This window comes from Nelumbo lutea, chromosome 1, assembly GCF_056320005.1.
Source record: "Nelumbo lutea isolate HS-2025 chromosome 1, American lotus-T2T, whole genome shotgun sequence".
In the NCBI taxonomy this organism is placed as follows: Eukaryota; Viridiplantae; Streptophyta; class Magnoliopsida; order Proteales; family Nelumbonaceae; genus Nelumbo; species Nelumbo lutea.
Window position 1 is genome coordinate 192,100,234 of NC_142684.1, and position 27,482 is coordinate 192,127,715.

Consider the following 27,482-nt stretch of genomic DNA (forward strand, 5'->3'; position numbering starts at 1 on the left):
GTCATGCAAGGTGACCAGTTCAAATCACGAAAATGCCACGTGGCTGCCCTAAAAGGAAAGGTGAAGCTGGCGGATGATGTCGAGTTCGAGCAACCAGTGGAGTACACCAAGAAGCGAGCTGCCCCGACAGAAGAAATTATCCACATACTAGTTTCCGAGACCAAGCCGACCAAAACTCCTCAGATCAGTGCCTTAGTCAGCGAACCACTCTGATATTTTTGCTTGAAGACTTAGATATTTTTGCTTGGTCCACGGCGGAGATGCCCGAAATCGACCCTGCAATAATAATTCACAAACTTAATGTGGACCCATTAGTTAGGCCAGTAAGACAAAGAAAATGCAACCTCACCCCAAAGCGGTGGCAGGTGGTCGATGAGGAGGTCGAAAGCTACTCGCCGCAGACTTTATCAGGGAAGTCCATTACCCAAGCTAGGTCGCCAACCCAGTGTTGGTAAAGAAGGTCAATGGCAAGTGGTGCATGTGCAATGACTACACTGACCTGAACAGAGTCTACTTGAAAGATTGCTTCCCACTGCCCAAAATTAATCGCCTATTAGATGCGACCTCGGAGCATGAGTTGTTGACTTTTCTAGATGCCTACTCCGGCTATGACCAGATTGGGATGGACCCTGCTGATTAGGACAAGACTTCATTTGTAACTGAGCTCAGGCTATAATGTTAAAAAGTTATGCCCTTTGGTTTGAAAATTGTTGGGGCAACATTTCAGCGCCTAGTAAATAAAGTTTTTGAGTCGTTGATCAGAAATAAAGTAGAATGTTATGTTGATGACATGATCGTGAAGACCTAGTTTTTGAACTCTTTGTTAAATGATTTAAATGACATTTTTCAAATTTTAAGGAGATAATATGAAATTAAATCCAAATAAGTGTGTCTTTAAAGTCACATCGTATAAATTCATAGGCTACATAGTCAACTGACGTGGCATCGAAGCCAACCCAAAAAAGATAAAGGCAATCCTAGATATGAGACCACCTCGGAAAATAGAGGAATTCCAAAGGCTGACTGGCCGGGTAGCTGCCCTAAGCCATTTCATGTCTAAGTCAACGGGCCAATGCCTACCCTTTTTCAAAGCAATGAAAAAGAGCAAGAATTTTGAATGGACTGAAAAGTGTCAGCTCAACTTTGATGAGTTGGAAAGGTACCTAAGTACCGCACCGGTTTTAACTCGACCCAAAGAGGGGGACGAATTAAAACTATACCTCTCCGCGAGTGACGAAGTAGTTAGTTTGGTACTAATCAAGGAAGTAGACCAGGTCCAACGACCCATCTACTATGTTAGTAAAGTTTTGCAGGATGCAGAGACTAGGTATCCAGAGATCGAGAAACTAGCATACGCGCTAGTCACAGCAACCCAGAAACTATGCCTGTACTTCCAGGTCCACACTATCGTTGTCCTCATCAACAGACCCCTGAGGCAAATTCTACTCAAGTTTGAGGTGTCTGGAAGATTAGCGAAGTGGTTCATCGAGCTGAGCAAGTACGACATTTGGTTCGAGCCACTATCACCAATCAAAGCCCAAGTCTTGGCAGACTTCGTAGTAGAGTGCACGTTTAGCATGCTGGCCCCTGAACTAATTGAGCTCGCTCACACATCGGAGGCGTCAACCAATGCAGCACTGGACCCGGTCAAACTAGTACCAACCTGGGATGAGGAGCCCTGGATCCTCCACGTTGATGGCTTGTCCAACCAATGAGGAAGTGGTGCGAGACTGATACTGTACGGCCCAAGCGAGGCGAAGCTAGAGTATGCTCTTCGATTTGGATTCGAGGTAGAGTATGAAGCACGGATTGCCGGGCTGAACTTAACAAAGGAAATGCGAGTGAAGGACCTTATCATATGTAGCGATTCACAACTAGTGGTCAACCAAGTCACTGACGACTATGAAGCCCACTGCCCAACTATGGCAACTTACCTAGCCAAAGTCAGAGAGATCCTACCTAGCTTCAACTCCTATTTCATCAAGCAAATTCTAAGGTCCAAGAAGGCTAAGGCTGACAACTTATCACATTTAGCGAGTACGAGTGACAACACTATGCGAACTTTGTACATAGAGGACCTACCTCAGCCCAGCATTCTCGGGGGGCTGAAGAGGTCATTCCCGTGTTGCAAGCAGAACCGAGCTTGATCAACCCGCTAGTTGATTATTTTCTCCACAGGACCCTTCCTATAGAACGCAATGCAGCTTGGAGGGTAGAGCATCAATCAGCCAGGTACATCCTCAAAGATGGACGGCTGTACAAGAGATCCTTCACGCTCCCCTACCTGCGTTGCCTATGACCCTTAGAAGCTAAGCTCGTACTTCACGACACCCATGAAGGCCTGTGCAGAGGACACTTAGGGGGCAGAGCCCTCACACAGAAGGTGTTAAGGCAAGGCTACTATTGGTCCACAATGAAGGCAGATGCACTCAAACTCGTCATGAAGTGCGACAAATGTCAGAGGCATGCCAATATCCACCATCAACCTGCTGCCGATTTGAAATACCTTACCAGCCCATGGCCCTTTGCGTGGTGGGGAATTGACATCCTCGGTCCTTTCCCGCTGGCAACCGGGCATAGGAGGTTCCTGGTTGTGGCAGTAGATTACTTTACAAAGTGGGTGGAAGTCGAGCCTAGAGTAACCATCACAGCTCATAGCATACAAAATTTCTTCTAGAGGAGCATAGTACGCCGCTTCAGGCTACCCAGGGTATTGATATCCGATAATGGGAAGCAGTTCGAAGATATCAAGTTTCAAAATTGGTGCGCCGAGATGGGAATTCAGCAAAACTTCACCTCGATGGCACACCCTCAAGTGAACAAATAGGCAGAAGTAACCATTAGGGCGATTCTTCGCAGACTAAAAGCTCACATGACCCAAGCTAAGGGATTGTGGGTAGATGAGCTATCCAGTGTCCTTTGGGCCTACCAAACTACTATCAAGACCGCGATGGGTGAAACTCCCTTCAACCTCACATATGGTACAGAGGTGGTGATCCCAGCAGAGATCTAGGTACTCATATTGCAACTTGAGGCCTATGATGAGAAAGCAAACGATGACGAAATCTACATCAACCTGAACCTAGTAGAAGAGGTGCAAGACTTAGCCTATATTCGGACAACAGCATACGAGCAGAGAGTAGCTCGGTACTATAATGTTCGGGTCAAGAAATGGCAGTTTCATGGCGGCGACCTGGTTCTCTGGAAGGTTATGGTACCTGAGCCCGGCGTGGGTAAGCTAGAACCAAATTGGAAAGGTCCATACCATGTAAAATGGGTGTTCGAGGAAAGCACGTATGAGCTCGAGACCATGGAAGGGAAGTAGGTGCCTCGAGCCTAGAATGTCAACAACCTAAGAAGGTACTGTTTATGAGTCCATGATGTAAAATTTTTCCAAGTCCATGGAACCACCGAACTGGTCAAAAGGACTTCGAGATGGAGAAAGGACTATGAGTCACTCCCAGAGCCTAAGGGCCACGGTGCCAAGTTGACAGAAGACCTCGGTACTATGACGAGTCCTAGTCATCTCTTCAACATAGGTGCAATAAGTCCTAGTTGCCTCTTCGGCATAGGCATACTCAATAAGTCCTAGTTGCCTCTTCAGCATAGGCATACTCATTAAGTCCTAGTCACTTCGACATAGGTAAAAAGAAACAATCACTTCGACATGGGTAAGTGAGTAAATCGTGCATAGACAGGTCGAGTATATACCCTACAATGTTTGTCCACTTCGACGTACAACAACTGAGTTATTCGTACTTGGAGCCTATCTCGTTAGCTCGGCACTTCGGGATAACCAACACTTAGAAAAAATTTTGCACATATAAGATTTCTTGAATCACTATGCTTCATTAACTAAGTTCAGAGTACATAGCAAAATATATATATATATATATATAAGAGAACTACATAGCCGAGCACGAAAGCTTGGAAAGATGGGTACATATACGAAAGGTCCAAGAAAAGAGGCAAGCGATACCAATCAGTTTGGGGCACCTCGTCCCCAGCAGCGGTGTCAGTATGTTGATCGGTCTCCATGTGGTCGATGGCAGCATCGGCAGCATCACCTCCCTCTTCCCCTTCCGCGGTCTCTTCGCCGAGGAGATCGTCACTCTCCTCCTCGAAGTTGGGGTCCTTGGCTACCTCGATGGTCATCTCCTCGGTGATCCTTGATGTCGTGATAGCGCTAAGGTCGAGGTGAAGAAACTCATGCTGGATCAACCACCTACTGAGCTTGAAGCCTTTGCGGTAGCCCGCAATCCCAGTCTCAAAAAGCAATTCATGTTGTTCCACCAAAGACTTGTACTCCTCGACGACCTTGATCTTTGCCTCCTCCATCAAATGAAGAAGGATGTCAGTCCCCTCCTTCACTAGCTCCTCAAGGCTCTGGACTTCTCTCTCAAGGGTCATCTCGCGCTGCTTCAGTTCCTTCTTCTCCACCATAAGAACAGTCAACAATTCATTATGAGCTCGCACATCCTTCAACAGTTTATTGTTTTCATTGCGAGCCAAGTTCAATTTGGCATGAGCTCTAGGGGAGGACTCCTTGGCCTCAAGAGCTCGCTTCAAGTTTGTCTCAGACTGGTAGACCAAGGCATGGATCGAAGAGTTCACTTGACAAAAGAAGAAATGAAACATAAGTATTGGGGAAAAATATTAGAGTGATCGAAGATTGAGTACGTACCACCATGCAATGCTTCGCTGCTCTTCCCTCAAACTGAGCGGCTGGTAGTTCGGCCCACCGAGTAACCTCTTCGACAAAGACTGTATCTTTGCTCTTGAGGAGAGCAAGCTTCAGACTCAAGACGCTTTGAGCTGGGGTGTCGCCGCCCGATGGGGTAGCTGCCTGAGCTCACTAGGCATCGAAAGATGTAGTTTCCTTAGGCAAATCAAGTGGAGAGGCCCTATCCTGGTCCTCCTCGACCAAGTCAATTACTAGTGGTTGTTCATCGTCGGCTAGGAGCTTGGAGGTGGTGGCACCGACGTTCAAGGTAGGAACCTCCTAATGAATGCAGGCCTTCTTGGAGGCCCTATTATTCTTATTTCCCTTATGCATGCCTTTAAAGAGCTAATCGACAGAGAAGTCAGCCATGGTAACTGCAAAAAAGCAATGGATTGAGTCAAATGCAACATCAAAGTAAAATAAAACAAGGAAAAAGTAAGATGGATGGTGACCTACCAAGAGGGCTTAGGCCAGCTGGCATGAGATTCTCCTCGGTCATGAAGTCCTCAAATTTCAAGCAAGCCTGGACTTCCTCCCACACGTGTTTATCCAGCCTAACGTTCGGGTTCTGGATGGCAGGCCTCTAGTGAGTTGGAAAAGGCCACCCCTCCGCAATACAAACCACGAAGTAACATCTCTTCCAAGTTGGGACTTTGTTGGGGAGCTCGTGTAACAACATGTACCCGGGGCAAGGAGACATGTAATAGCTTCGTCTGTGCTCAAGTAGAACACAAGCCGAATTCTTTTTGATAGAAAGGATCGTGGAAAAAATGGTGAGGTCAAGAGGTCGGTTATAGTTATGGAAAAGGGAGATGGTACCAACAATGTTGCGGATGGAGTTCGGGTGGAGCTAGTCTATGGCGACGCAAAAGAATTTGACGATCTCGACTATGAAGGGATGAAGTGGGAAGCACAGCCCGTCTATGAGTTGCTCCTCAAAGACCACGATCTTGTTAAGACCGTGCTCCCAAGGAAAGTTGCCTAAGGGGATACTATACACTAGGATGTCAAGTAACCTATACCGAGCTACCAACGATAAGAGCCTATCCGGTATCATCAAGGATGGATCGAAGCTATCTGGGTGATGACCTCAGCGTGGAGTGGATGCTGACCTACCAGAAACCACACACTCTTACCGAGGTGACTCTGGCTTGGATGGGTTGGAGACCACCTCCTGCCCCAAGGTACCCACCTCGGTAGGATGAAACTCCATGGCCCGAGCCGAGGTGCCCACTTCAGCCCCAGCTAACTCACCACCCCTGTCCAAAAGGCTATCTAAACTAAGGCTAGACATAATGAATTAAAAGGGAACAAACAAAAACGAAGTAAAAAGGGGGGGTGGGACAAGGCAAACTCACCGAAAAACAAAAGAGGAAGCAAACTACCCCGGATACAAGACGCGAGCTGAAGAACGGATGTGCGACCTCATCTCTCGAATGTACTTTGAAGGATGAAGGAAAGGAGACCTAGGTCCCCCCTATTTATAGCCACTATACCCGGGGGTTGATAGTTCAAATCGACGCGATCCTACGGCTTTTGTGAAAACAGGCTGCACTGCCCTCGAGGAAGATTTCGGTTGAGTGTGATTTTTGGCATTCACAGAGTTAATAACCCGCATCGAGTCCACGCAACCCGACATGCGATCTGGTTTTTCCAATTGAGCCACATGGGTTACATTGGCCCGACCATAAAACCGAGAGGTGAACCAAGAAGAAATCGGGCCAACTTGCTTGCACTAACCATGAACTCCCTGCACTAGGATTATGACCCCTGGCACAGGGAGTGGGGGGCATTTGGCCCAACCTAGCGACCGAGGTACATGTTGATGCGATCAGCCAAAAGGATGACAACTTAGCAAGGGGAGCCTTGTTAGGAGCTCGGGAGCTCGGGAACTTGAGCACCTCGGCATAAAGGCACCTTGATACCCAATTCAGTTTGGGGCCAAAGAACCGAAGTGCCACATAATCAACTCTAGAAGCTTCCTTAACGGACTCTGAATCTCTCGGGATCACGATGTCTAATAACAGGGCTCATCTTCACTCTGCCCGAATAGGAGGGAAGTGATAAACCTTATCAACTGGAGCATTGCTCTCCTTCGGAAACAGAACGGATCTTATCTATGCAGCCCGGAGATCCTGGAGCATTTTTCGTAGGATTCACAACTACCCAAATATATAAGGGCATTGATCCTCAAGGCAAAGGTATGCACGATTACTTGCACTCAAGCTCTCTAGCATTCATACTTAGCTCACAAATACAACAGAGTACTGACTTAAGCATAGAAGCAACCTCGTTGGGTCTTCCACCTCAGTATCTCTGAGCCCTATTTTGCAGATTGATCCAACTCGCCATGCAAGTATGTCCAGGCACTTCTCCAGCTAGGAGCTTCTAGATCGCACACCATCAGTAATTATTTCTGCTAATCTACTAATCTATTGATCTGCTAATTTACTAATCTACTAATGTACTAATTAGTCATTCTTTCCACTAATCTACTTGCACCATGTATGACACGGTAAACAACTAGGTTGCAAACGGGTCGATGTCGAGCAATTATCTAAGCTGGGTCAAAGTCGACCCGCTATACAATTTTCAAAAACGAATTGATTTTCATCGTCTTCCTCACCTGACTGTAAAGAACGGGTTTCTAAAAGATTTTCTTCCTTTTTTTTTTGGATTTTTTGCCTAATTTTTTCTTTATAAATACACATATAGTCTTCGCACTATACAATGAACTTAAAAAGATGGAGAAAAAGTATCTATATCCAAGAGTAAAAGCTACTATTCACGCCTAAAAACATATTTTTCTCCACTAAAATAATGTGTTTCTACTCCTAATTTTAGGGAAAAAGGGAAATATATTTAACATTAATTAGTAATAGAGAAAGAACAATGGAGATGGGAAAGAGGACTTAACCTCTTTGGGCGATGAAACAAGAGTTCTACCCCTATTACTTTCTTACAATGTAGTTCCACCTCCTCTTGGTCCAAAATGCCTCTGTTTTTCATGAAAGATATGTGAAATCTACCACCTCTCCTTTTTTAAAGGGTGTTTGGTTCCATTTATGTTAATTCAGTAAATGTTTATTGACGGTGCCACATAGGTGCCACTTCAGCATTTTCTCTCTTTTGCTCTTTTACATGCATCAAAAATGAAAAAAGTCAGCTTTGGTTTTTGTGCATGCTAGCCATTTGTGGAAGTTATTTTTTAAAACTTTCACAAACAATCAGGCGTTTTTTCATTGTTACGCTAATGTGGAATCCGGTGGCACCTAGTGGTGTCTAATTATCATAAACGGTTGTAATTATTACACTTCTCGATTTTACCAATAAATAAAATACAAACATTTATTCAATAAACATAAATGAAACCAAATAGATAGTTGGTCCAAAATGCTGCCAAAAATATTTGAGTTGCGAAGATGGTGAAAAATTGAGGATATGGCATTCCAAAATCAATAAAGAATAGTGGAAGTTCTAGTTGCACACGATTCAGTAGGTTTGACGTGATGAAGATCTTCAAATGGTAATCAAACATGAGTCTAAGAACGCGATGGGACGTGATCAAAACAAATTAAGTTGAGGAAGGTGATTCGTTGGAATCAAAATAACGTGGATTAAAAAATATAAAATTTAAAAAAATGAGAAAATTTCTTCACTATTAATGCATATATATAGATAGATAAACAGATATAAATACATAGATGCATAAATAGATAAATAAATAGAATTTTCATAAATTATTTATATACAATAGCAAATTCATTTTAAATCCGATGGATAAGATTTAACTCGTATATTAATGAATTAAATTTGGATTTGGATTTAGATATGTCCGATCCGTGCGCAATCTTGCTAGAATTTAGACGGTACTGGGTTCAAATTCAATAATAGGGAATAGGGATGGAATGGGAAATATAAAGCCTGGTTGTGTTCGGGCAACCCGGCCCATGTAACACGAGCATCCGTTAAATAAATGGTCTGCCCCACTTACACGTCACAGTAATCAGAAAGCTGCGACCTCACCAGTCGCCATGCAAAGTGCGGCCAGGACACATGGCTCTCAAACGAACCAACTCACGATCGTGGCCTATGATTCAATTATAATCACAAGAGATATCTCGTAAAGAGTGCGTTGAATTGCGATTGGAAATAATTTGGCCTAACTGAGGCACCTGAGTACCATCCGATTGGAATAATTCGTACATGGTCTCTACACACAAATGATGGGACCTACATCTTCAACAGTTCCAGATGAAGACAGAAGACTCTGGTGGGGTACGACGTATAAGCAGGATGATGTGTCAAAAAACAAGGAGGGAATATCTGGTGGGAAAGGCAATAAAATCGTGACCCTCCTTCCCAAAGCTCTAAGTTCTAGCCGCTGAGGCTGAAACACGCCCCCGAGAGCCGAGAACCGACATCTCTTTCCTTAATTCCTGTTTCCTTCGAATTTCACTTCTTTAATCTTTCCTTTTCTCGACCCCAGCAAAGGAAACAGAACCAGAATCTGCGCCCTCTCTCTCTCTCTAGTGTCTAGTCTCTGTATAAATATCTGTCTCAGTCTAATCCAAGCTAACCGAAGCAATTCACTAGTCTGTAAAGGTGAAGTTTTCTTTTTCATTGTTCTGTGTGGGATACTTTCCTTGCGCCTGCCTCCTGGAACCAAACGGTCCCTTTTGTTGTTTGATCAACATGCAGTGGCAGCAGAAGTAACGCCATGCACCTTCAATCTTCATTTCAATGTTTGTAACATCTGAATCTTCGATATCGTTGATCAAAGTTCCGCTTCTTCGGTGTCTGGCTTAACCGGACACTCTGTGGCGACGAGTGTGGAGAAGAGATGAAGAACGAAGAACAAGCTCGCTCCCTGTTTGGGATTTCCCTATCCGACCGACCCAAGTGGCAACAACTTCTAATTTGCTCTTCTGGTTTCTTTTTCGGTTACCTCGTCAATGGCATCTGCGAGGTCCTTATTTTCTTCCTTACAAAATTTTCGGAATCGCAGTCCTGAGATTTTTTTTTTTGTTCTGACTCTTTTTACTCTGTTTTCATTTAAAGCTATGCAGGAAAATAGTTTTTTCTCGTGTTTCTTGTTCATGCGGATTCACATTTTTATTCCTCTCTGTCCTATTTGGAGTAATCACTCTTCATACTTTTTAAATAAACTAGTCGAAAGAATTTTGGGATAGGGATCATTGATTTTTTTTTTCCTTTTCGTTTTTACTGCTCTGTTTTCTTCATCCATAAGACCAGTTTTTTTCTTTTTTATGAAGCCACATTCATAAGATCACTTATGCTTTTTTGGTGGGTGAGTGTTTTTTTTTTTTTTGCTGTTTGGAAGGATATCTCCAAATTAGATTTTGCAGTAGGATGCATTTTGCAAGAATGTCATATATCAGAGAGAGAGAGAGAGAGAGAGAGAGAGAGAGAGAGAGCGAGAGAGAGAATTTTCGCTTTCTGAATGATGCTCTTACATCAGGGGCTGCCATTTTGTTTTTACTGATTTCTTGTCTTGTTTCAGGAGTATGTGTACAATCGCCTCCACTTCAGGTCTTTTTATATTCTTCTCTATCTAAATATTGAATTCTATGTTGTTTCTCCTTTTTTTTTTTTAATTAAACCATGTTTGTTTGCTTTAAATTCCAAATTAGGATAAGTGATATTGAGGTTTGTTGTTCTTCCAGCTATGGTTGGTACTTCACCTTTGTTCAAGGGTTTGTATATTTGGCGCTCATATATTTCCAAGGCTTCACCACTAAGCAGACGGTGAACCCATGGAAGACCTACGTCAAGCTCTCTGCAGTTCTGATGGGATCTCATGGACTAACCAAAGGGTCTTTAGCTTTTCTTAACTACCCTGCTCAACTCATGTTCAAATCCACTAAGGTATTTCCTGCATTTTGTTTATTTATTTTGATCACACGCTTAGCTTTATTGTTGGTAAAGCTTTACTCCTAGAGCAGAAAACGGGTAGTGTTTATTGCTTAATGTCATCTTCATTGAAGTTAACTGAAGTTTTAAGAACTGCCCAATTAAAATTTGAGAAGTTTAGGTAAGAAAATCTCTCTATCTACTTTTGATTCTTATGTTTTAATGATTCTGGAGTTCAGGTACTGCCGGTGATGGTAATGGGTGCCTTCATTCCAGGCCTGAGACGGAAATATCCAGTCCATGAATACGTTTCAGCTTTGCTTCTCGTAGTGGGTCTCATCCTTTTTACCTTGGCGGATGCTCAGACATCTCCCAATTTCAGCGTTATCGGCGTCGTGATGGTAACAGGTGCTCTTGTCATGGACTCCTTCCTGGGTAATCTGCAAGAGGCAATCTTCGCCATGAATCCCGAGACCACGCAGGTATGATCATCTCCATTTCATGATTTCATCTCGTCTCAGGTTTATTGTTAAACACTTGTTGTCTGGTTTTGATCTAGTAATCCTTTTGATGCAGATGGAGATGCTGTTTTGCTCAACAGTAGTCGGGCTGCCATTCTTGATCCCGCCCATGCTCTTAACGGGGGAGCTGTTCAAGGCTTGGAATTCATGCTCTCAGGTGTCCATTTGGTCTCTGCAACAGAATTTTCTAAATTTAGTGAACAAATTCTTGGGAGATTTTTATGCCATATTAAGTGGAGAAATAATCAAATAAATTAGATGTGAGCAAATATAACGTTGGGCTAAATGGGTGAAAGAAAGAAATCCGATCCGAGATCTGTATATTCTGTCATATCACTATACTGTGGAGGGGACACCACAAAAGTAATCAATTAATTAATCAATGATAAATGTGTTGTAGCCTGTAGCCTGTAGCCTGTGCTCAGTATATATATAAGACCAGGCCCTAAGGAGATCGGATATATATAAGTCACCGGGTAGGTAGAGAAAAAAATATAATATAAGGTGGGCCCTAAGTCACCAGGCCCTAAGGAGATCGGATCTGCACCCGGCGACTCACACGCACATCCTAACCTCTTTCGTACCTATTTATTATTATTTCCGGAAAATGTTTAATGCACGATGATAGATGTGCATGTGAGGCGCCCAATTGTGAGAACGTTACAGCCCGAAGGTGCCAACTAGCGAGCTGGTTTGCTGGCGAAGTAGGACCCACAACCCCAACCCATTTATGGTCTCAACGACGTCAGTTTCACTGATAACTGGTTGCTCTGCTCTGTATTTGTTAGTACATGAGACTATGTTGGGATTTGGTTGATATATGTTAAATTGGGTTTTGATTTGAGTGCAGCATCTTTACGTCTACGGCGTCTTAGTGTTCGAAGCAATGGCCACTTTTGTAGGACAAGTCTCCGTTCTGTCTCTCATCGCCATTTTTGGGGCTGCTACCACGGCCATGGTATGTAGATCTAATGTTGCATATGGACATCTCTCCACTCTCTCTCTCTCTGGCTCTCTCTCATAGTTTTGTACATGATTTTTAAAATCGACCTGGTGGCCTAATCGGTCAGGGGTTCAGTTATCGGGTCGAATGGTTTAATCGTTCAAACCGAATATTTGGCTCATTTTGACAAAAAAATAAAAAATTTTAAAAAAATAAAAAATGGTTAAAATCAGTTGAACGGTTAATTGCCCGGTTTAAAAGTTCATTGACCAAAATCAACGATTTTGAGAGAAATCTGATTTTTAGGGAAAACGAAACCAGTCACGACCGATTCCCAATTTTTTCCGGTCCGATCGTTCAGTCCGGTCTAGTTTTGAAAACTTTGTTGACGAATAATGAATGCATGCAGGTGACAACAGCTAGAAAGGCAGTGACATTACTGCTGTCTTACTTGATATTCACGAAGCCCTTAACGGAACAGCATGGGACAGGACTCTTGCTCATAGCCATGGGCATCATACTGAAGCTTTTGCCCGAAAGCAACCCCACCAGGGCCACTACCTCCTCTGCCGTTGCCAGGAATGCCAAAGCAAAATCCTCTTTTAAACATGGCAAGACTCCCACTACTACTACGACTACTATTCATCAATCAGAAAATGCCCAAGATGACGAAGAAAAGAGGAATTTGATATGAATGCAAATTAAATAATCTAATAGAAGAAGAAGAAGAAGCGTGTTGTTATTGTAATTTCCTGTTATCTATGCTTGTTGGTATTTCATTACCACTCCACTTGCTAATAATAGTTTGATTATGCAAGAAAAATAAGAAAAGAGACGGAATGTTCCATGTTTGGGTAGTTGAGCAATATGTCACGATCGAGTCCTGCAACATTGCACCAGACTGGAAGAAATTCAGGGCTGTGGGTGGGACTTGGGAGTCGGACCACATTTTGGAGAAAAGAGCGACCGATGTTGGAAAGTCAAAGTTGTGATGATGATACATGTTTCTCCGAGAATGTACCGGCCGGGAAATACACTTCACTACCATCTCATAGTATGTTAATGTTTTACCATTACCAGTAGCAGAGAAAAGAAAAACCATGGAAATGTCTGTCCACTTGGTGAATTAGGATTCTCAATTCGACCTTGGAAACCGAACTTGTTTTTCTGGGATAAAAATAAAAACTGCTTTTAATGTAACAAAACAATAACCAGCAAGTGTAAAGGCGAGAGGCCATGGCATGTGCATTAAGAGGCATACAGTCCGTAGTTTTAGGGAGCCCCACAGCCACAGGCCACGGCATGGAGACTGGTGCAGTGTCGCGTACACATAAAATTATGAACTGTAAGGCCGGTCTCAAAGCGGTGGAGACGGAGTTGCAGCTCCCACCAAAACTAAATCTGGCTCAACTACACATATGGAACCTGCCGTGTGGCATTGCTGCATGGCCTTGTGTCCTGTGAAACAACTAGAGACTTGTCTTCAAGTGGACACACACATGGAACCTGCCACTCTGCTAATTTTACACCCAAGGGTGGAAAATATATGCATGGAGGATCCATTCATCCTTTCCAGCTCTAAAGTAAAAGCTATCACAGTTTCCTTCTTTTTCGATATGTTTGGTTTGAAGGAAAAAGTAGGGAAAGAATTAGAAAGGTTTAGGAAAACCTTTACAAACCTGGTTCCCATATGATCTACGCTCCAAATTCAAACTTTGTAAATTGACATTTGGAGGCATGCCTTTGCTGCCGAGTTGCTAAGCCAAGCCTTATTCTCCTCAATTTCATCAGTTTCAAGGGGACGAAGTCTATTCTAAATAAAAAATTCGATCAATAGGGAAAAGAAAACAAAGATCCGAAAACTAAGGGAAGAAGACGGAGGATCCTGCTCGACCTCCTCCGTGATGGAGACGGCACATGGATGGACTACTCCACTAAGTAACCCCTCTGGCCCTCTGTTCCAATTTCCAAATGGATTGAGAGTCCAACTAACCAACCATGTACTTTCCTTTCGAAGCTCTCAACCTCTTCTTCTCTCATATTCCATGTGCTAATTAGACCGAATTTTTTCCAATCCGATCTGGATCAATATGAGCCCAAACCAATCCAATAAATACTTTAAATCATTTTGGACCAGTCCAATTCAAGTCTAAACAGCCCAATCTGTTTAAATTGGTTCTAATCCAAACCTGGCCCATTGACACTTGTACTCTTATCTTTTATCAATGGACTGGATATTGGTTCAATCTGACCCAATCCAATATAAATACATTACAGATGGACCAGTAGGTCCAATCTAATACAGTAAATACTTTGAACCATCAAGTCTGGGCTGATCCAATTCAATATGTCTTATCGGTCCATCTAATTCATCCAACTTGATTTTGAATTGGATGGGGTTCAACCCAAAACTGGTCCATTAACATCCCTGTAATGCATGAGCATGACATTTGCAATTTATGGTCATCGATTATGCAGTTAGATAAGCCAGGTTTTTTTAAGGTGAAGGCCCTCAGGCCGTAATTCATTATAGACAAAGAGGGTTACAAATAAGACTCCAACACCAATCCAGAAATACAAGTTGGTGGATCATCATACCATTAGAAAGAACGTGAGCTACCCTATTCCCACCCCTACCAATGAAAGTAACTTCAGCACTTGAGAAAAATCGAAGGAGATTCCTGCAGGCACCAATGAGAAGAATGAACATACTTTAATAGAGAATGCACCAAAATCTGCAAATCTCCTTCGAGAATAATACTTTGAAATTTTAACTTTACAGCTGCTCTCAATCCTTCAACAAAGGCCATCGCTTCATCTTACAAGGGATAGCACGACAGGATCTTCTTTGTTATAGCATACCTTAAAGTCATCCATCAGAGTCCCGAATAACCACACCAATTGCTGAGCTTTCAACACGATAACTAATGTTTCTATGGTTCTACTTTGCATCAAGTGACCAATTCTTAATGATGACATCTCTCCATTACTATAAATGTTTGACAAAATCTATAATGCATTCTATAGAAATTGTAGCAATATAATTCAAACAAACGATGATAAGCAATTTGTCACAATAACATTTAATGTTGTTAAATTATTTAATGATTAATATACCTTGTGAAATATAAACTAATGAAAATAAACCATGTCATATCTTTTAACATGATAAAAAAAAATTCAAAATTTACCATGGTTCTCAAAAACGGAAACCCAAAATGTACAGTTAGGTGATATCGATCTTTTAACATCTATTTTTTTTTTCTTGTACACATTGCAAAACCATTTCGAACTCAAAACGACTCCAAATTCCCGTCCCCACATTCAACTCAAAAAAGCCTTGCCATGAATTTAAAATAAGCTCCTTTTATCAAGAGGGTATTTTGGAAGTCTTCCCTTGGGTTCTTTTGTGATATTCAAAACTTGGAAGACCAAATTTTAGTCTTTCCCATTTTGGCAATAAAAGACGAAAAGCCAAGAAGGCCCACTTCCTTAAAAAATCGCACAAGCCCAAAACAGCAGAACATCGAAAAGCTTCAAATGAAACTTTGGTCTTTCAAAACCTAAGATATCCTTCTACTCCGTTTTTAACAGCCTGATTGAACAGGGTACTTCTCTAACAGTCTTGGACTTGAAAACAAACATCAAAAAGCTCGACATGCCTTTTAGTCAGCTTATTATCAAAAGATCTACATAAAAAGACTTACCAAACAGCCCCTAAACTGAAATTTTAAATGACTAAAACATTATAGCCAATACAAGATGTTCATATGGCTGATATAGGTTCTGGAGTTCATTGAACATGTAGCCAACCAAGTAGGTCCCATATATTAAAGGACAGTCTAAATCACGCATAAATTTTTCTATATGGCAGAAACAGGTGGATATATACTAGTTGACTTGCACATGTAAATGCGCATAAAAGAAACAGACAAATATAGTGGGGAGAGCAGAAGAAATGCACTAAAATTTTGAGACGTGAGGCCAAAGGCAAGTATTGGCATTCACAGTAAAGATTATACATATAAATGTGATTTTAGCAACTCAATTTAGCCTTAATCTCAAATATATGAAGTTGTCAACACGAATTCTGCTATGTAATTGTGCTCTATTAAGGTGGAGTTTGGGAGTGTTTATTTGAAAAGTAAGTGTGGAGGCACCGATGTGGCAATGTTTTAAGACTACTCTCTGAATTCCAACCATTTAGGCTATCTTTTCGATACAGATGCCACATTTGATGGTAAAATTTTTTGAAATCATTCCCATTAAAAGGAAAACGCAGAAACAATGATGAAATGGGATCTATTTTCGATTAAGGAAAAAAAAATCAATCATAAAACCCTCATTAGTAATCCTTTGACACAAATGAAATTTTATACAAGCCTTTTTGGAGGAAAGAAAGGAACAATACATTTTCAATTAATACAACAGTGGGTGGATAATAGTTAGCATAATATGATGATTGCATCAAAAGGATCAATATGACCTACTTTACCTTCTTAACAAGATTCAAAGTCCTGAACTCTGCATCATCTTTGATGAAGCTCCACGAGAGGTAGCTTAAAGGAATGGTGGCAGCATGTTGGAGAGCATGAACATCCACAAATCCCCGGTGTGGAGGGAAATCATATACCCCCAAGAGCATAGCAAGGCCTCCACCCATGACAACTATCCACAATTTCAACCGTGAAGGATGGTGAGCCAGAACAGCCCAGACAGCCCACAGGAGAAGCTGAGCTATTCCAATGATAAGACACACTTTCATGTTCAAACCTACATAATTCCAAAAACAGTCAGAATTGTTTATATAGATATAAGAGAAAGGTGCAATCTTTTCCAGCAGCCCCACCCACTGCAACACATGCCCAGGAAATTCCATTCCATGATGAATGCAGATACTTTATCATCAACACATACACCTAACAGCATGATGACCAATAAAAGCACAATGTGACTATTATGTCATTTCCTTTTTTAAAGACAAACATAGAGACACAGATTAGACCAGAGTTAGAGATGTCCGATTGATGCAATGTTCTTGTCTCCTAAAACCTTGATTGGTCCAAGTAGACTCTGGGCACTAGGGGTGTCAATGGACCGGTTTTGGGTTGGACTCCGTCCAAATCAAAATCTATTTGGACGGACCAATAAGACATTGAATTTGGACGGATTGGACAGACCAATATGACATATTGGATTGGACCTGGTCCATCCATAATGAATTTATATTGGATTGAGCCAATATCTGATCCATTGATAGAAGATAAGAACATAGGTGTCAATGGACCAGGTTTAAGTTGAAACCAATCTAAATTAACAGGAATTTGAACAGATTGGACAGTCTCTGGACCGGTCCAAAATGGTCCAAAATATTCATTGAACTGGATTGGACCAGGTCCATTTGTAATGGATTCACATTGGACTGGACCGGATTGGACCAAATCCAGTCCAATTGACACCTGTACTGGGCACCACATGATAAACATGCCAAAAGTAGTGCAGTGGTCTCTAAGTTGAATGGGAAGAAACATTATGTGGATTGATGAAGGCTTACCATAGTCAAGTTTATAGAAGTTGAGATATAAGATATGGGTTGTCACAAATGCAATCAATGGTGCCGCAACCAGGACTCTAGCAGCTTCATCCCTCACATTAAACGTTCTTAGTATGGCCAGAATAAGGGTATAAACAAGGAATGCCACAGCTGAAGAGTAGTGTAGCTTCTCTGTTAGACCCACATCTCTGAGGATAATTCAACAAAACAAAATTAAACAAAGAAAAATTAGGAAATGTTCTTAGCCCTAACCAACTTCTCAAATAACTTAACAGAAGAAGTTGCCAGTAATCTAAATAAACACACACACACACCAACACATGCATACATGCACACCGCAATTCAATGAAGCATTATAGACATCTAAAAGGATAGGGAACATTTTCAAAACATTGTAATCAAAACTTTTCACTCACTTACAGACTCCACATTGACAATGAACTATGCATATTTTGGATCAAAGTGTAGATATAATTGTAGAGAACTCTAACCCACTGCCTCTGCCATCTTTAAGAAAAATGCCAATGTTATCCTGAAAGGAGGAGCAGGCCAGACAAAAGAGAAGGAAAGAAACAAAAGCTTACCGTGTGTGAAAAACAGCACTCCAGAACCAGGAATTCATTGATAAGAGCCCATAGATATGAAACAAGCCAGTGTACTCATAAAATGTTTTTTTATTTGGCCTCAGAGGCAATTTGTAGTACAGCAAAATGAAAAAAGACAGCCATCCATGGAACTGTATTGCAAGGTTTAATGCAGAAAGCGCCACAGAAACAGGCTCCTGAAACATGAATAATAATTTTTCTTTTACTTTTACTTTGCTTTTCTCATTTCCTTTGAGGCAGGTAAAGCAGATAATCAATTACGAAAATATCAATTCCAAACAAAGTAGCATCATAATAAACAAGTATTAGGACAACAAACCTGAATTCCAAAGACATGCTGGAAAGGCCACTTTCCATGATATTTGACAGGCCTATTCCCCAGTTTCTCTCTTTCCCTCTCTCTGTCAAGCATGCAGTGGTACCGACAGTCACTCTGACAATCCCACTGTTTCCACCTCAAATAAAGTGGTTCCTGCATGTACCATGGACCATCAATAGGGACACCATCAGATGAGAATCTGCAGTGCTGAAAACACAAGTCCCTAACACAACCAGTCTTCTCACACTGCTCTAAACAAGCCCTGGAATCAAAAGAATTGTTATAACATCACATTATAATCCTGAAAAAAAATCCACACATTGCAGCTATATTTCAGGCTGGTTTGTAAAACTAGAGGAAGAGTGTAAAAATGCTAGCTTTTTAATTTTATTAAGTTAATAACTAAACTTTCAACTATGTGAAATTTCTCAAGAATCGATATATATGGCTTTCTTTTACTTATCAAACCAGTTAGGGATAGAACACTTGCTTATTGAAGGGGACTCTCAGGTGGTGGTGGGATGGCTGCTGAATCCGGACTCTGTGATTTGGGGCTATAGAGACCTCTTTAAAAAAAAATCAAATGGCTAACAAGAAATATGACAGTCAGAGTCCAGTGGGTAGGCAGATCAGCAAACTCTATGTCTGAATCGGGACTCTTTATTTTGGGCTAGGTTGTAATCATGTTCATCTGATCTTGTAATGCTGTAATCAATCTTAAAGGAAAGGTCGCATCTCGTGCCTTTCCTTGGATCACCTGTAACTCTTATTTTCTGGATTACTTATCTATCTATCTATCCATCTCTCTCTCTCTCTCTCTCTCTCTCTCTCTCTCTCTCTCGATATATATATACTCCAACAGATTAAAAAACCAAGAGATTGCAAAAATACAATTATTTAATCTCATTTTACATGACAAATTATAAAATCAGACTAACAGTCTCTGACAATTTAGTTCCAAAGTTTTGGCTCATGCATTGTGAACAATGCTTCTTTCATGGTTAGTTCTGTCCTATTTGTAATTGTGTGGTCAGCTTTTAGCTGTTTTTGTATTTTCACTGCTGCCTACCATAGACAATTTTTGGTCCTTTTCCCTTTTTTTGACAAAAGGTAATGAAGATTTCAGCTTCCAATACAATTCTGTTATTTATCAAAAAATTAGAAAAAAAAAAGGTTGGTGGCTCGGTGAATGCAAGGAGTGGCAGTTTGCCAAACCCAGTGATTTAAAAGGGCACGCCTCAGACATGTGCCTTTTTGAAGCGAGACGCAAATTTTTCAAAAATTTCTAAAAGAAAGTATAAAAATGCAAAAAAAAATCAGAAATTTTGCAAAAATAATATTAATTAAAAATGCAAGCATGTGAAAGGTGAAACTTCCAATCTCTTTATTTGTTTCCTAATTGCATTACTCTAGTTCTACAAGCCACTTTATATCGATGCCCTTGAGGCAAGCCCGGACAAGCCCATGTTAGGGTCTTAAATTCTTAGGCCTTGTTCAGCAATACTTTGTGCTTTGTACTTTTGATAGTATGAAGTACAAAGCACATGTAACACTTCTACTTTCATACTTTTACTTTGAAAACCATTTGGATGAAAATTTTTCGGAAACATACTTTTCAAAGTAAAAGTAAATAAAGGCATTTGGATACAACAAGATGTTGTACACGAGTGAATGCCACATGGCATCCATTTATGCTGCCATGCAGAATCTATATATGCTGCCAAATGGCACAAACATGTCATTAACCACATTCAAATGTCATATGGCATCCATATATATTGCCACATGGCACAAACTTGTTATTGATTATATCCAAATGTCACATGAAATCCATATATGCTGCCGCGTGTAGCATGCACATGTCACTGATTACCTTCAAATGCCACATATCATCCAAAAATGCCACCATATGGCATAGACATGTCATTGAATGTGTTCAAATTCTATACACGTCATTGAATACATTGATGTACCTATGCTTCCACATGGCATCCATATATGTTGCCATGTTGTAGAATGTATAAGTATCACAGGTGTGGTTGGTGCACACATTTTATAAAGTATAAAATACATGAACGGGCCAAAAAGATGTAGCATTGAAAACTGACTTCATGCTGTTCTTTTATTTCATGTTTTTTAAAAGTAAAAAACACGTCAAACAAATGCAAAGTGGTGTTTCTTGTAACTTTTATACTTTCAAAAAGTCTTGCCAAGAAAGGCCTTAACTTAAATATAAAAAATGGTTTTATATAGGTTAAGAATTTAAGACCCTAACAAGAGCTTGTTCAGGCCTGCCTCGAGGGGCTTGTTGGGGGTCTGGGGACAAATTCCCCAGCCACCATGCTTAAAAAAACACAAAAAGCACAAAAATTAAAAGAGTGCATGCCTGGGCTGAGGTGCAAGGCATGCACCTTTATAAAGGGGTTGTGCTTGGTCCTAGGTGAGGTGCAGGCCATGAAATTCACCTTGCCTGTACGCCTAGGCTTGCCTTTTTAATAACTGGCCAAGAGAGCCACATCCAAACCATTCTTCTCAGGCGGGGGTATTCCAAGCAATCTGACCACCCCCAGTCTCATAGCAGTCACTCACTCTAGCAAATTTGTCTACTGCCGTTGCAAATATACTAGGATAAGATGCACAAAGAGGGGATCCACCACACAATGGGTACTTCCAGAAATAGGTATTATAACCACTTTCTGGTTATGACGAGATGAATTGAAAGAACTGGTCCCTAAACTTCATTATGCCTCTCCATAGAACTACACTATACAGCTCGTTGATATGATTTAATTCCCAGCCAAGGCCAGCATCCCCCTATTTACAGAAAATAACCTTGCACTAAAGCCCCTCTTTTTCAAAACCAAAGCACCATAGTCATTTACATCAAAGAAGTTGATTCATTAGCGTTGATTCATTAGCTTTAGGGGTCAGACACCTACTCCACCATTCTGTTTCAATTGGCACACTTCCATGCAACTAGGCAAAACTTCTTTTCATCCTCTTTTCCATCCCAAAGAAATCCATTAAGAGTTCCTTTTAACCAAAATGTGGCAAATGGTATGAAAATCTAATAAAAATTTTCATGTGTAGTGCATGCCAACTTGGTAAAACATTTGCATCAGATAGCATCACAAATGCCCTCTTTACTAGAAAAAAATTCAATAGCTTTTGAATAGACTAGATGCACTAGAGAATAATCCTTCTAAATGTAGTGAAAGATCAACAAAGCGGAGAGGCAAGCAGGTACAAGCTGCAATTGACAATGTTGTAAGAATTATAGGGGATCTATTATCAGAAAGAAACAGGTTTAAGATTATGAAAACGATATGGCATTCATGTCATTTGTATAATTAAGTACACGGCATTTATACTAGGTGCCTGGAAGGGTCCCATGCACTGAGCACAGTTGTGTGGTCTCTGCTTTTAGATTTGTAGTTAAGAGTTCTGTTTCAATTGTTGTGGGTTAGAAATTACCTTGTTGGCATATAGTCTATTTTGGTTCCTACAGTGCGAGAGCCTGAGGGGTAGGTCTCTCTTTGCAGCCCAGTGAGCCCTCTTTTATTTACTTTGCAGCCCACATCGTATGTGGCTCTTCTTTTGTGTATTTTTATTGGAAGGGAGTGTTGGGGGGCTACTTCATTGTGATAAAACAAAGAAGACAGGATTGTGGTATCAAGACATGTCATGAATTCCAAAGGCATTTTTGATACAATGGATACACAAGTCAAGTCTACATATAATTTTTCTTTGAAAACCTATTTTTTTAAATACATTTCTGCATGTACAAGCACACTGTATAGGCATCTTTTCAGTAAACAAAACCATTATTTCCTTGGAAAAACTAAAACAAATAAAAAGGCTAAAAAGCACAAGATGAAGGCCAAATTTTATATTAGCTTGAGTTATTTTGCTTATGTTTGGAGAGAAAACCACTCTTGCTTGTCTTGCACAGTCCAATTTCCTGTATATTTACGATTGAACAGTACAACATGACTACATGAGACAAAATAAGAAACCATATCATCATCATCCAAGACTTATCCCAACTATATGGGCCACTACATGAATCCTGTTTCGCCATTCTGGTCTATTTAAAGCCATATACACAGTAAAATTATGGGCACTTAAATCATTTCTAACTACTTCGACCCATATCCATTTTGGTTTACCCCTAACCCTTCTATCCCCTTTAACTTACAACAAATTGATATTTCTTACAAGTGCTGTTGGCGGTCTTCCATGCACGTAACCAAACCATGTTAGTCTGTTTTCTCTCATTTCATCACCTAGTAGAGATACTCCTAGGTTCTTTTGAATGACTTTATTTCTGACCCTATCCTTTTTAGTTTTCCTATTAACCCATCTAAGCATACACATTTCTACCACACTCAAACATGTTTCTTGCCTGCCCAACATTCTGCTCCATACAACATAGCAGGCAACTGTTATATAGAATTTTCCTTCCAATATAAGTGGTATTCGTCTATCACATAAGACTCCGGATGTGCCCCTCCATTTTGCCCATCCCACTCTAATTCTATGAACGACAGGACGACATCCTCCTCAATCTCTCCCTTGTCATAAATTATCAAACCAAGGTACTGGTAAAGGTCACATTGTGTTATCTTCTAATCTCCAATCGTAAGTGTATCCTCATTTGCATTACACTCCTATTATTATTAAATCGGCATATCATATAATCTGTTTTAGTTCTTATTTTAAAACAACTTGTTCCTAAGTCATGGAAATGCCGAACCTGCCTGTTACAGACATATGAGCCAAGGTATTTGGCTTTAAAGGTTTTCATTCCCCTTTTAGGATTCCTTTTTTATCAATATTAGGATTCTTCTAATTACTTAACCAAAAAAAGCACCAGAATCAGTTACTGTGAACCATAAAGTAATAGAGTAGATAGCAGATCCCCATTAAAATTGATCTAGATGTTAGTTGAACCACACAAAAATGTCACTAGCAAAAGGAATTCCTCAAATCCATTTCCACTGTATTAATTCATTAGATGTCTGCAGGTCATCAGTCACATGAGCTGGAACTGGTAGATCATTTAGAGGATGTTTGAACAATTGTGTTTCATGGGCATTCAGTTTCACATTAATCAGGAACACAACAGTCCTGATCATGCATCTTTCTTTTGAACAACCTGTTTGATATAGGCACATGCTGACTAGGTGTTTAAGCCCCTGTTCGGTATCACTTATTTTAAGTACTTATTTGAATGAGTACTTAAAAGAAGTGGTGGGACCACAAAATAAGTGGCAAATAAGCACTTATTCACGTTTAGTGAAAAAGGAGCAAATAAGTGCTTATTTTCAAAATAAGTACTTAAAAATAAAAAGAAAAAAAAGGCAACCTAGGGGCTGCTTATTTTAAGAACTTATTCCAATTTTTAGGACAAAACTGTCCCCATCATTTTTTCAAAACCCAAGGGCTGCTTATTTTGAGCTCCACCATGAACCAGTGGTGGCAACAGGTGACTCCAGGCTGAGAAATCATTCCAAGTACGTCATTTCCTCTCTTTTACTCCATTTTGGGCAACTCTTCATGACTATAATTGTCATTTTCAATAAGTATAAGTACTTATTGGTTAAGCGGCTCACCAAACACTGTAACCCAAATAAGTACTTAAAATAAATGCAAGTGGTTTGGGACCTCCCAAACACTTCCAATAAGTATAAGGACCTTCCAAACACCAATAAGTACTTAATTCATCAAAAAAAAAAAACACCAATAAGTACTTATTGCTTAAACCACTTATTCGCCAAACATGGCCTAGAGCATTTAACTTAATTACTTACAACATTCAATATCACCCCCCTCCCCAACAAAACTCAAAGCACAAATATCAGCGCAGCATTTCTCCAAAAAATTGTCCACCAAATATGGTTTTGTGGCATTTCTGTTTTTTTCCCTTGGTATGGCAAGTTGGTGGAAAAGAACAACTGTGAAACACATTGGTTCCAAATATCATCTTAATTGTCACTCCTAGTACCAGGGGGCAGCAAGAATTTATTACGAAGATGACCAATTATTTTATGATGTTCACACAGAAATCATGGCATTGTCATATAAACCAAAAAGGGAATCATTTTTTTGAGTGGCGTCAGAGAAATAGAGAAGTGAAAACTATGAATTGACCTCTTTGTATATTAAAAAGACAAATCCAAAATGAATAAAACCAAAGTGAAATCCATGAATTGACCTCTTTGTATGCAACATGGACATTCAACCTTTGTTTTAATAACCCATTCTTATGAAATTCCTTGATCCATCTAACTGTACAGACTACAGAGTAATAAGATGGCAGTGTTGCATCCAAATGTACCTCTATAGAAACTTTATGGAGCTATGAAATAGATGCAACACTGTAGCCAGACATATGCATCTCAGAAAGCAGAAGCAATCTCAACATCACAGTACTTATCAGAAAATATCTCAAAGTTACAATCTAACTCGGATCCTTACCAAGTTTTAAATAGCAAGGCAAAGATTGAAACAGGAAAACTAACTAAATAGATGTAATGGATTATATGTCTACAAAAAGAAATTCTGATTAGCCACCTCAAAAATCTTCATGGAAATCACTATAGGCTGAACTGTTTAATCAATCGAGCTATACAGGACAAATATCTCAGTTTGAGCATAATACAAGCAATACTGATTTAAGCCTGGGTGATGGTTGTTTATCTGAAAAATGGATTGACTTCGAGCTTCAACTACAACTCCCTAGAAAAAAAAAAAAAAAAAGGTTATAAATTTTTCTAGAAATAGATGATCTTTTAGACCAGGGAAAATCAGCTTGAACGTGCTTGTTTATGGGGAATAAAGAACGATATGATGGCACGGATTAAAGAAGCTTCACGATTCTTATCCTTGTCCACTCTCCCTACTGAATGGCCATTTGTCAAACATCGAGAAGAATTGTTACTGTGCTTTCCAACCCATGTACCTAGTGTTCTTCCTTCTCGCTCAAGGCCGCCTAGAAATGAGAAAGGTCATCAAGTTTGCTGGGTTATCTCCCTCTCTTCCAAAATGTTGAGTATTTCGTTTCTTTTCCTTTTTTTTCTTAGTTGGATCCAGTTTACACATCTGAATTTCAATCCATTTCTTTAAAAGAAAATGAAACACATTTATCCAATGCATACTCGAACTCGTTCAATTGAACGAATAACTAATAATTTCAGTTAAACCAAAAACGAAAAAAAAAAAATAGACATATTGAGTTCATAAAGAGATTAAATAAAGTAAAACAACAATTAAGGGAGAAGATCAGTAAACATACTTGTAAAGTGGATCGGAGTCCCCAGCACTGGCGTTGAGAACTCCAAACAGACACGAAAGTGCCGCCAAAAAAGCAATCCAACAACGATCTGCCATCTAGTTCAAAACAGTTGCCTCGAAATAAAAAATAAAGCTCCGGAGATCTCCAAAACCATATCAACAGCAAGAAGATATTCTATTAGATGAAGACTGATTGTCTTCTATTTGCAGTAGGTTTGAGACTTTGAGTCAGCTCAAATCGTCCCTGATTCTTCTATATAAGCACAACTTATTTATGAAATGAAAAGGAATAACTGTAGAACTCTGGAAGAATAAGAAGCTATTCGAAACCCTAAAACACAGTCTCGGAGAAGGAAGCCTGAACCAAGTACAAGATTGTCTTATTAATATCTTTTTCCTTTGGCGAATCGCAAGTTCGACAGAGTTCTGGGTTTCAGAAATGAACTCTGAAAGCAAGACAATCCGACTCGTGGAGATCCTTAAAGTTTTCTTTCCCGTGGGCCAGGTAGAAATGAACAAGTTGATTGGTCTTCTTTATTGCTGGATTTACCGTCAAGAGTCAAGACCAAATATTCAACGATCAACATGAACGGATGATTCTCAAGCTCAGCCCTCGTACTTCATCCCTTCTAACGGTGGAGATGACGGGATGCAATCGCCTCTTTTCCCTCTCTGTACCGCCTTAATATTTTCCCTGAGTGCGAGAGAGAAACATCCGTCCCTAAGCACGAGCCCCCGATCCCGTGTAAGCGTGCGAAGATTCCACCTCCGTCTCCATTTTCAACATTTAAAAAAACATAAATAAATTCAAGACCCACCCTTCTCTCTCTCCCCCTCTCTCCATTGCCTGCAACCGCCGAAACCCTTATCCTGCCGGCAACTCTCTCTGTCAAACACTTTCTCTTCTCAATCCCTGTTAATTCATTATCTCTCTTCCCTTCTCTTCTCTTTTAGATAATATGGCAATGATCTGGTTTTCTCGGTTCGTGATTGTATTCTTACATTAATTCAGGTATTCGATTTCGTAGAGTCGAGAAGACCATCATTGCCAATTCTTTCACTCCCAACTCCCAAGAGCATCCCAGTAGAAATGGAAGCGGCGACAACTTGTAATGTTCCTTCACCTTGGAGTGAACACTTTCATTCATGGACTCTGACTCTGGAAGTCGGTCGGCATGAGAAGCCTTTCTATATTTAACCCAATGGGGATGGATGTGCTGCTTCTAATGCGAAAACACTCTGATAATACTCGACGAAACAGCGTGAATGGAATGGCTTCTACCTATGGCCGCGCTCCCAATACACAGAACATTCTGCCAAGAGTAGTCTGTCATCCTAGAACTCGTTGATGCAGAAAACCTTGGAGGTGTAGATAGGGTTGTATCTTTAACCATGGATCGACAGAAGTCTACGGGACCAGGACTTGCTCAACATGTGAAATTTGGAAATGGAGAAGATGATACTTGATTACAAGTCTTGATGGTACAGAAAATCCTCGATGCGAGTTCGTTCCAGAGAACCAAAGAAGGTTTTGAAAGGCCGAAAAAAAAAATATTTATTCTCTGAGGCGAATTTCTTAAACTACCCTTAACGTTTAAGAAATTAATTTATTCTGCCCTTACTGTTTTATAAGGATTAAAATGTCCG

At 40.4% G+C, this 27,482-nt stretch overlaps 2 protein-coding genes across 2 annotated transcripts; one reads left to right on the forward strand and one right to left on the reverse strand.

Moving 5' to 3' along the window:
* Positions 1–9,074: 9,074 nt before the first annotated feature.
* Positions 9,075–12,892, forward strand: LOC148880065 (UDP-galactose/UDP-glucose transporter 2-like). The gene is made up of 8 exons (XM_088961885.1): positions 9,075–9,328; positions 9,425–9,692; positions 10,248–10,276; positions 10,411–10,612; positions 10,837–11,079; positions 11,174–11,275; positions 11,969–12,076; positions 12,471–12,892. Exons 2-8 carry the CDS (start codon positions 9,567–9,569, stop codon positions 12,753–12,755), a joined length of 1,095 nt encoding a protein of 364 aa, XP_088818011.1. The 5' UTR covers positions 9,075–9,328; positions 9,425–9,566; the 3' UTR covers positions 12,756–12,892.
* Positions 12,893–16,349: 3,457 nt separating this feature from the next.
* LOC148880066 (uncharacterized) lies at positions 16,350–27,477 on the reverse strand. The gene is made up of 5 exons (XM_088961884.1): positions 25,837–27,477; positions 18,540–18,801; positions 18,200–18,396; positions 17,616–17,803; positions 16,350–16,834 (listed from the first exon to the last, which is right to left on the reverse strand). The coding sequence occupies exons 1-5, from the start codon at positions 25,929–25,931 to the stop codon at positions 16,548–16,550; spliced, it is 1,029 nt and encodes a 342-aa protein (XP_088818010.1). The 5' UTR covers positions 25,932–27,477; the 3' UTR covers positions 16,350–16,547.
* Between the last annotated feature and the right edge of the window lie 5 nt (positions 27,478–27,482).

Coding starts and splice junctions, on each gene's coding strand:
- LOC148880066 (XM_088961884.1), bottom strand. CDS start 25,931: ATGGCAGATCGTTGTTGGATTGCTTTTTTGGCGGCACTTTCGTGTCTG. Junction 17,804..18,199: donor AGTGCTGTTTTTCACACACG/GTAAGCTTTTGT, acceptor AATTATCCTCAG/AGATGTGGGTCTAACAGAGA. Junction 16,835..17,615: donor CTTCTATAAACTTGACTATG/GTAAGCCTTCAT, acceptor GGAATTATGTAG/GTTTGAACATGAAAGTGTGT.
- LOC148880065 (XM_088961885.1), top strand. CDS start 9,567: ATGAAGAACGAAGAACAAGCTCGCTCCCTGTTTGGGATTTCCCTATCC. Junction 9,693..10,247: donor TCGTCAATGGCATCTGCGAG/GTCCTTATTTTC, acceptor GTCTTGTTTCAG/GAGTATGTGTACAATCGCCT. Junction 11,080..11,173: donor TGAATCCCGAGACCACGCAG/GTATGATCATCT, acceptor CTTTTGATGCAG/ATGGAGATGCTGTTTTGCTC.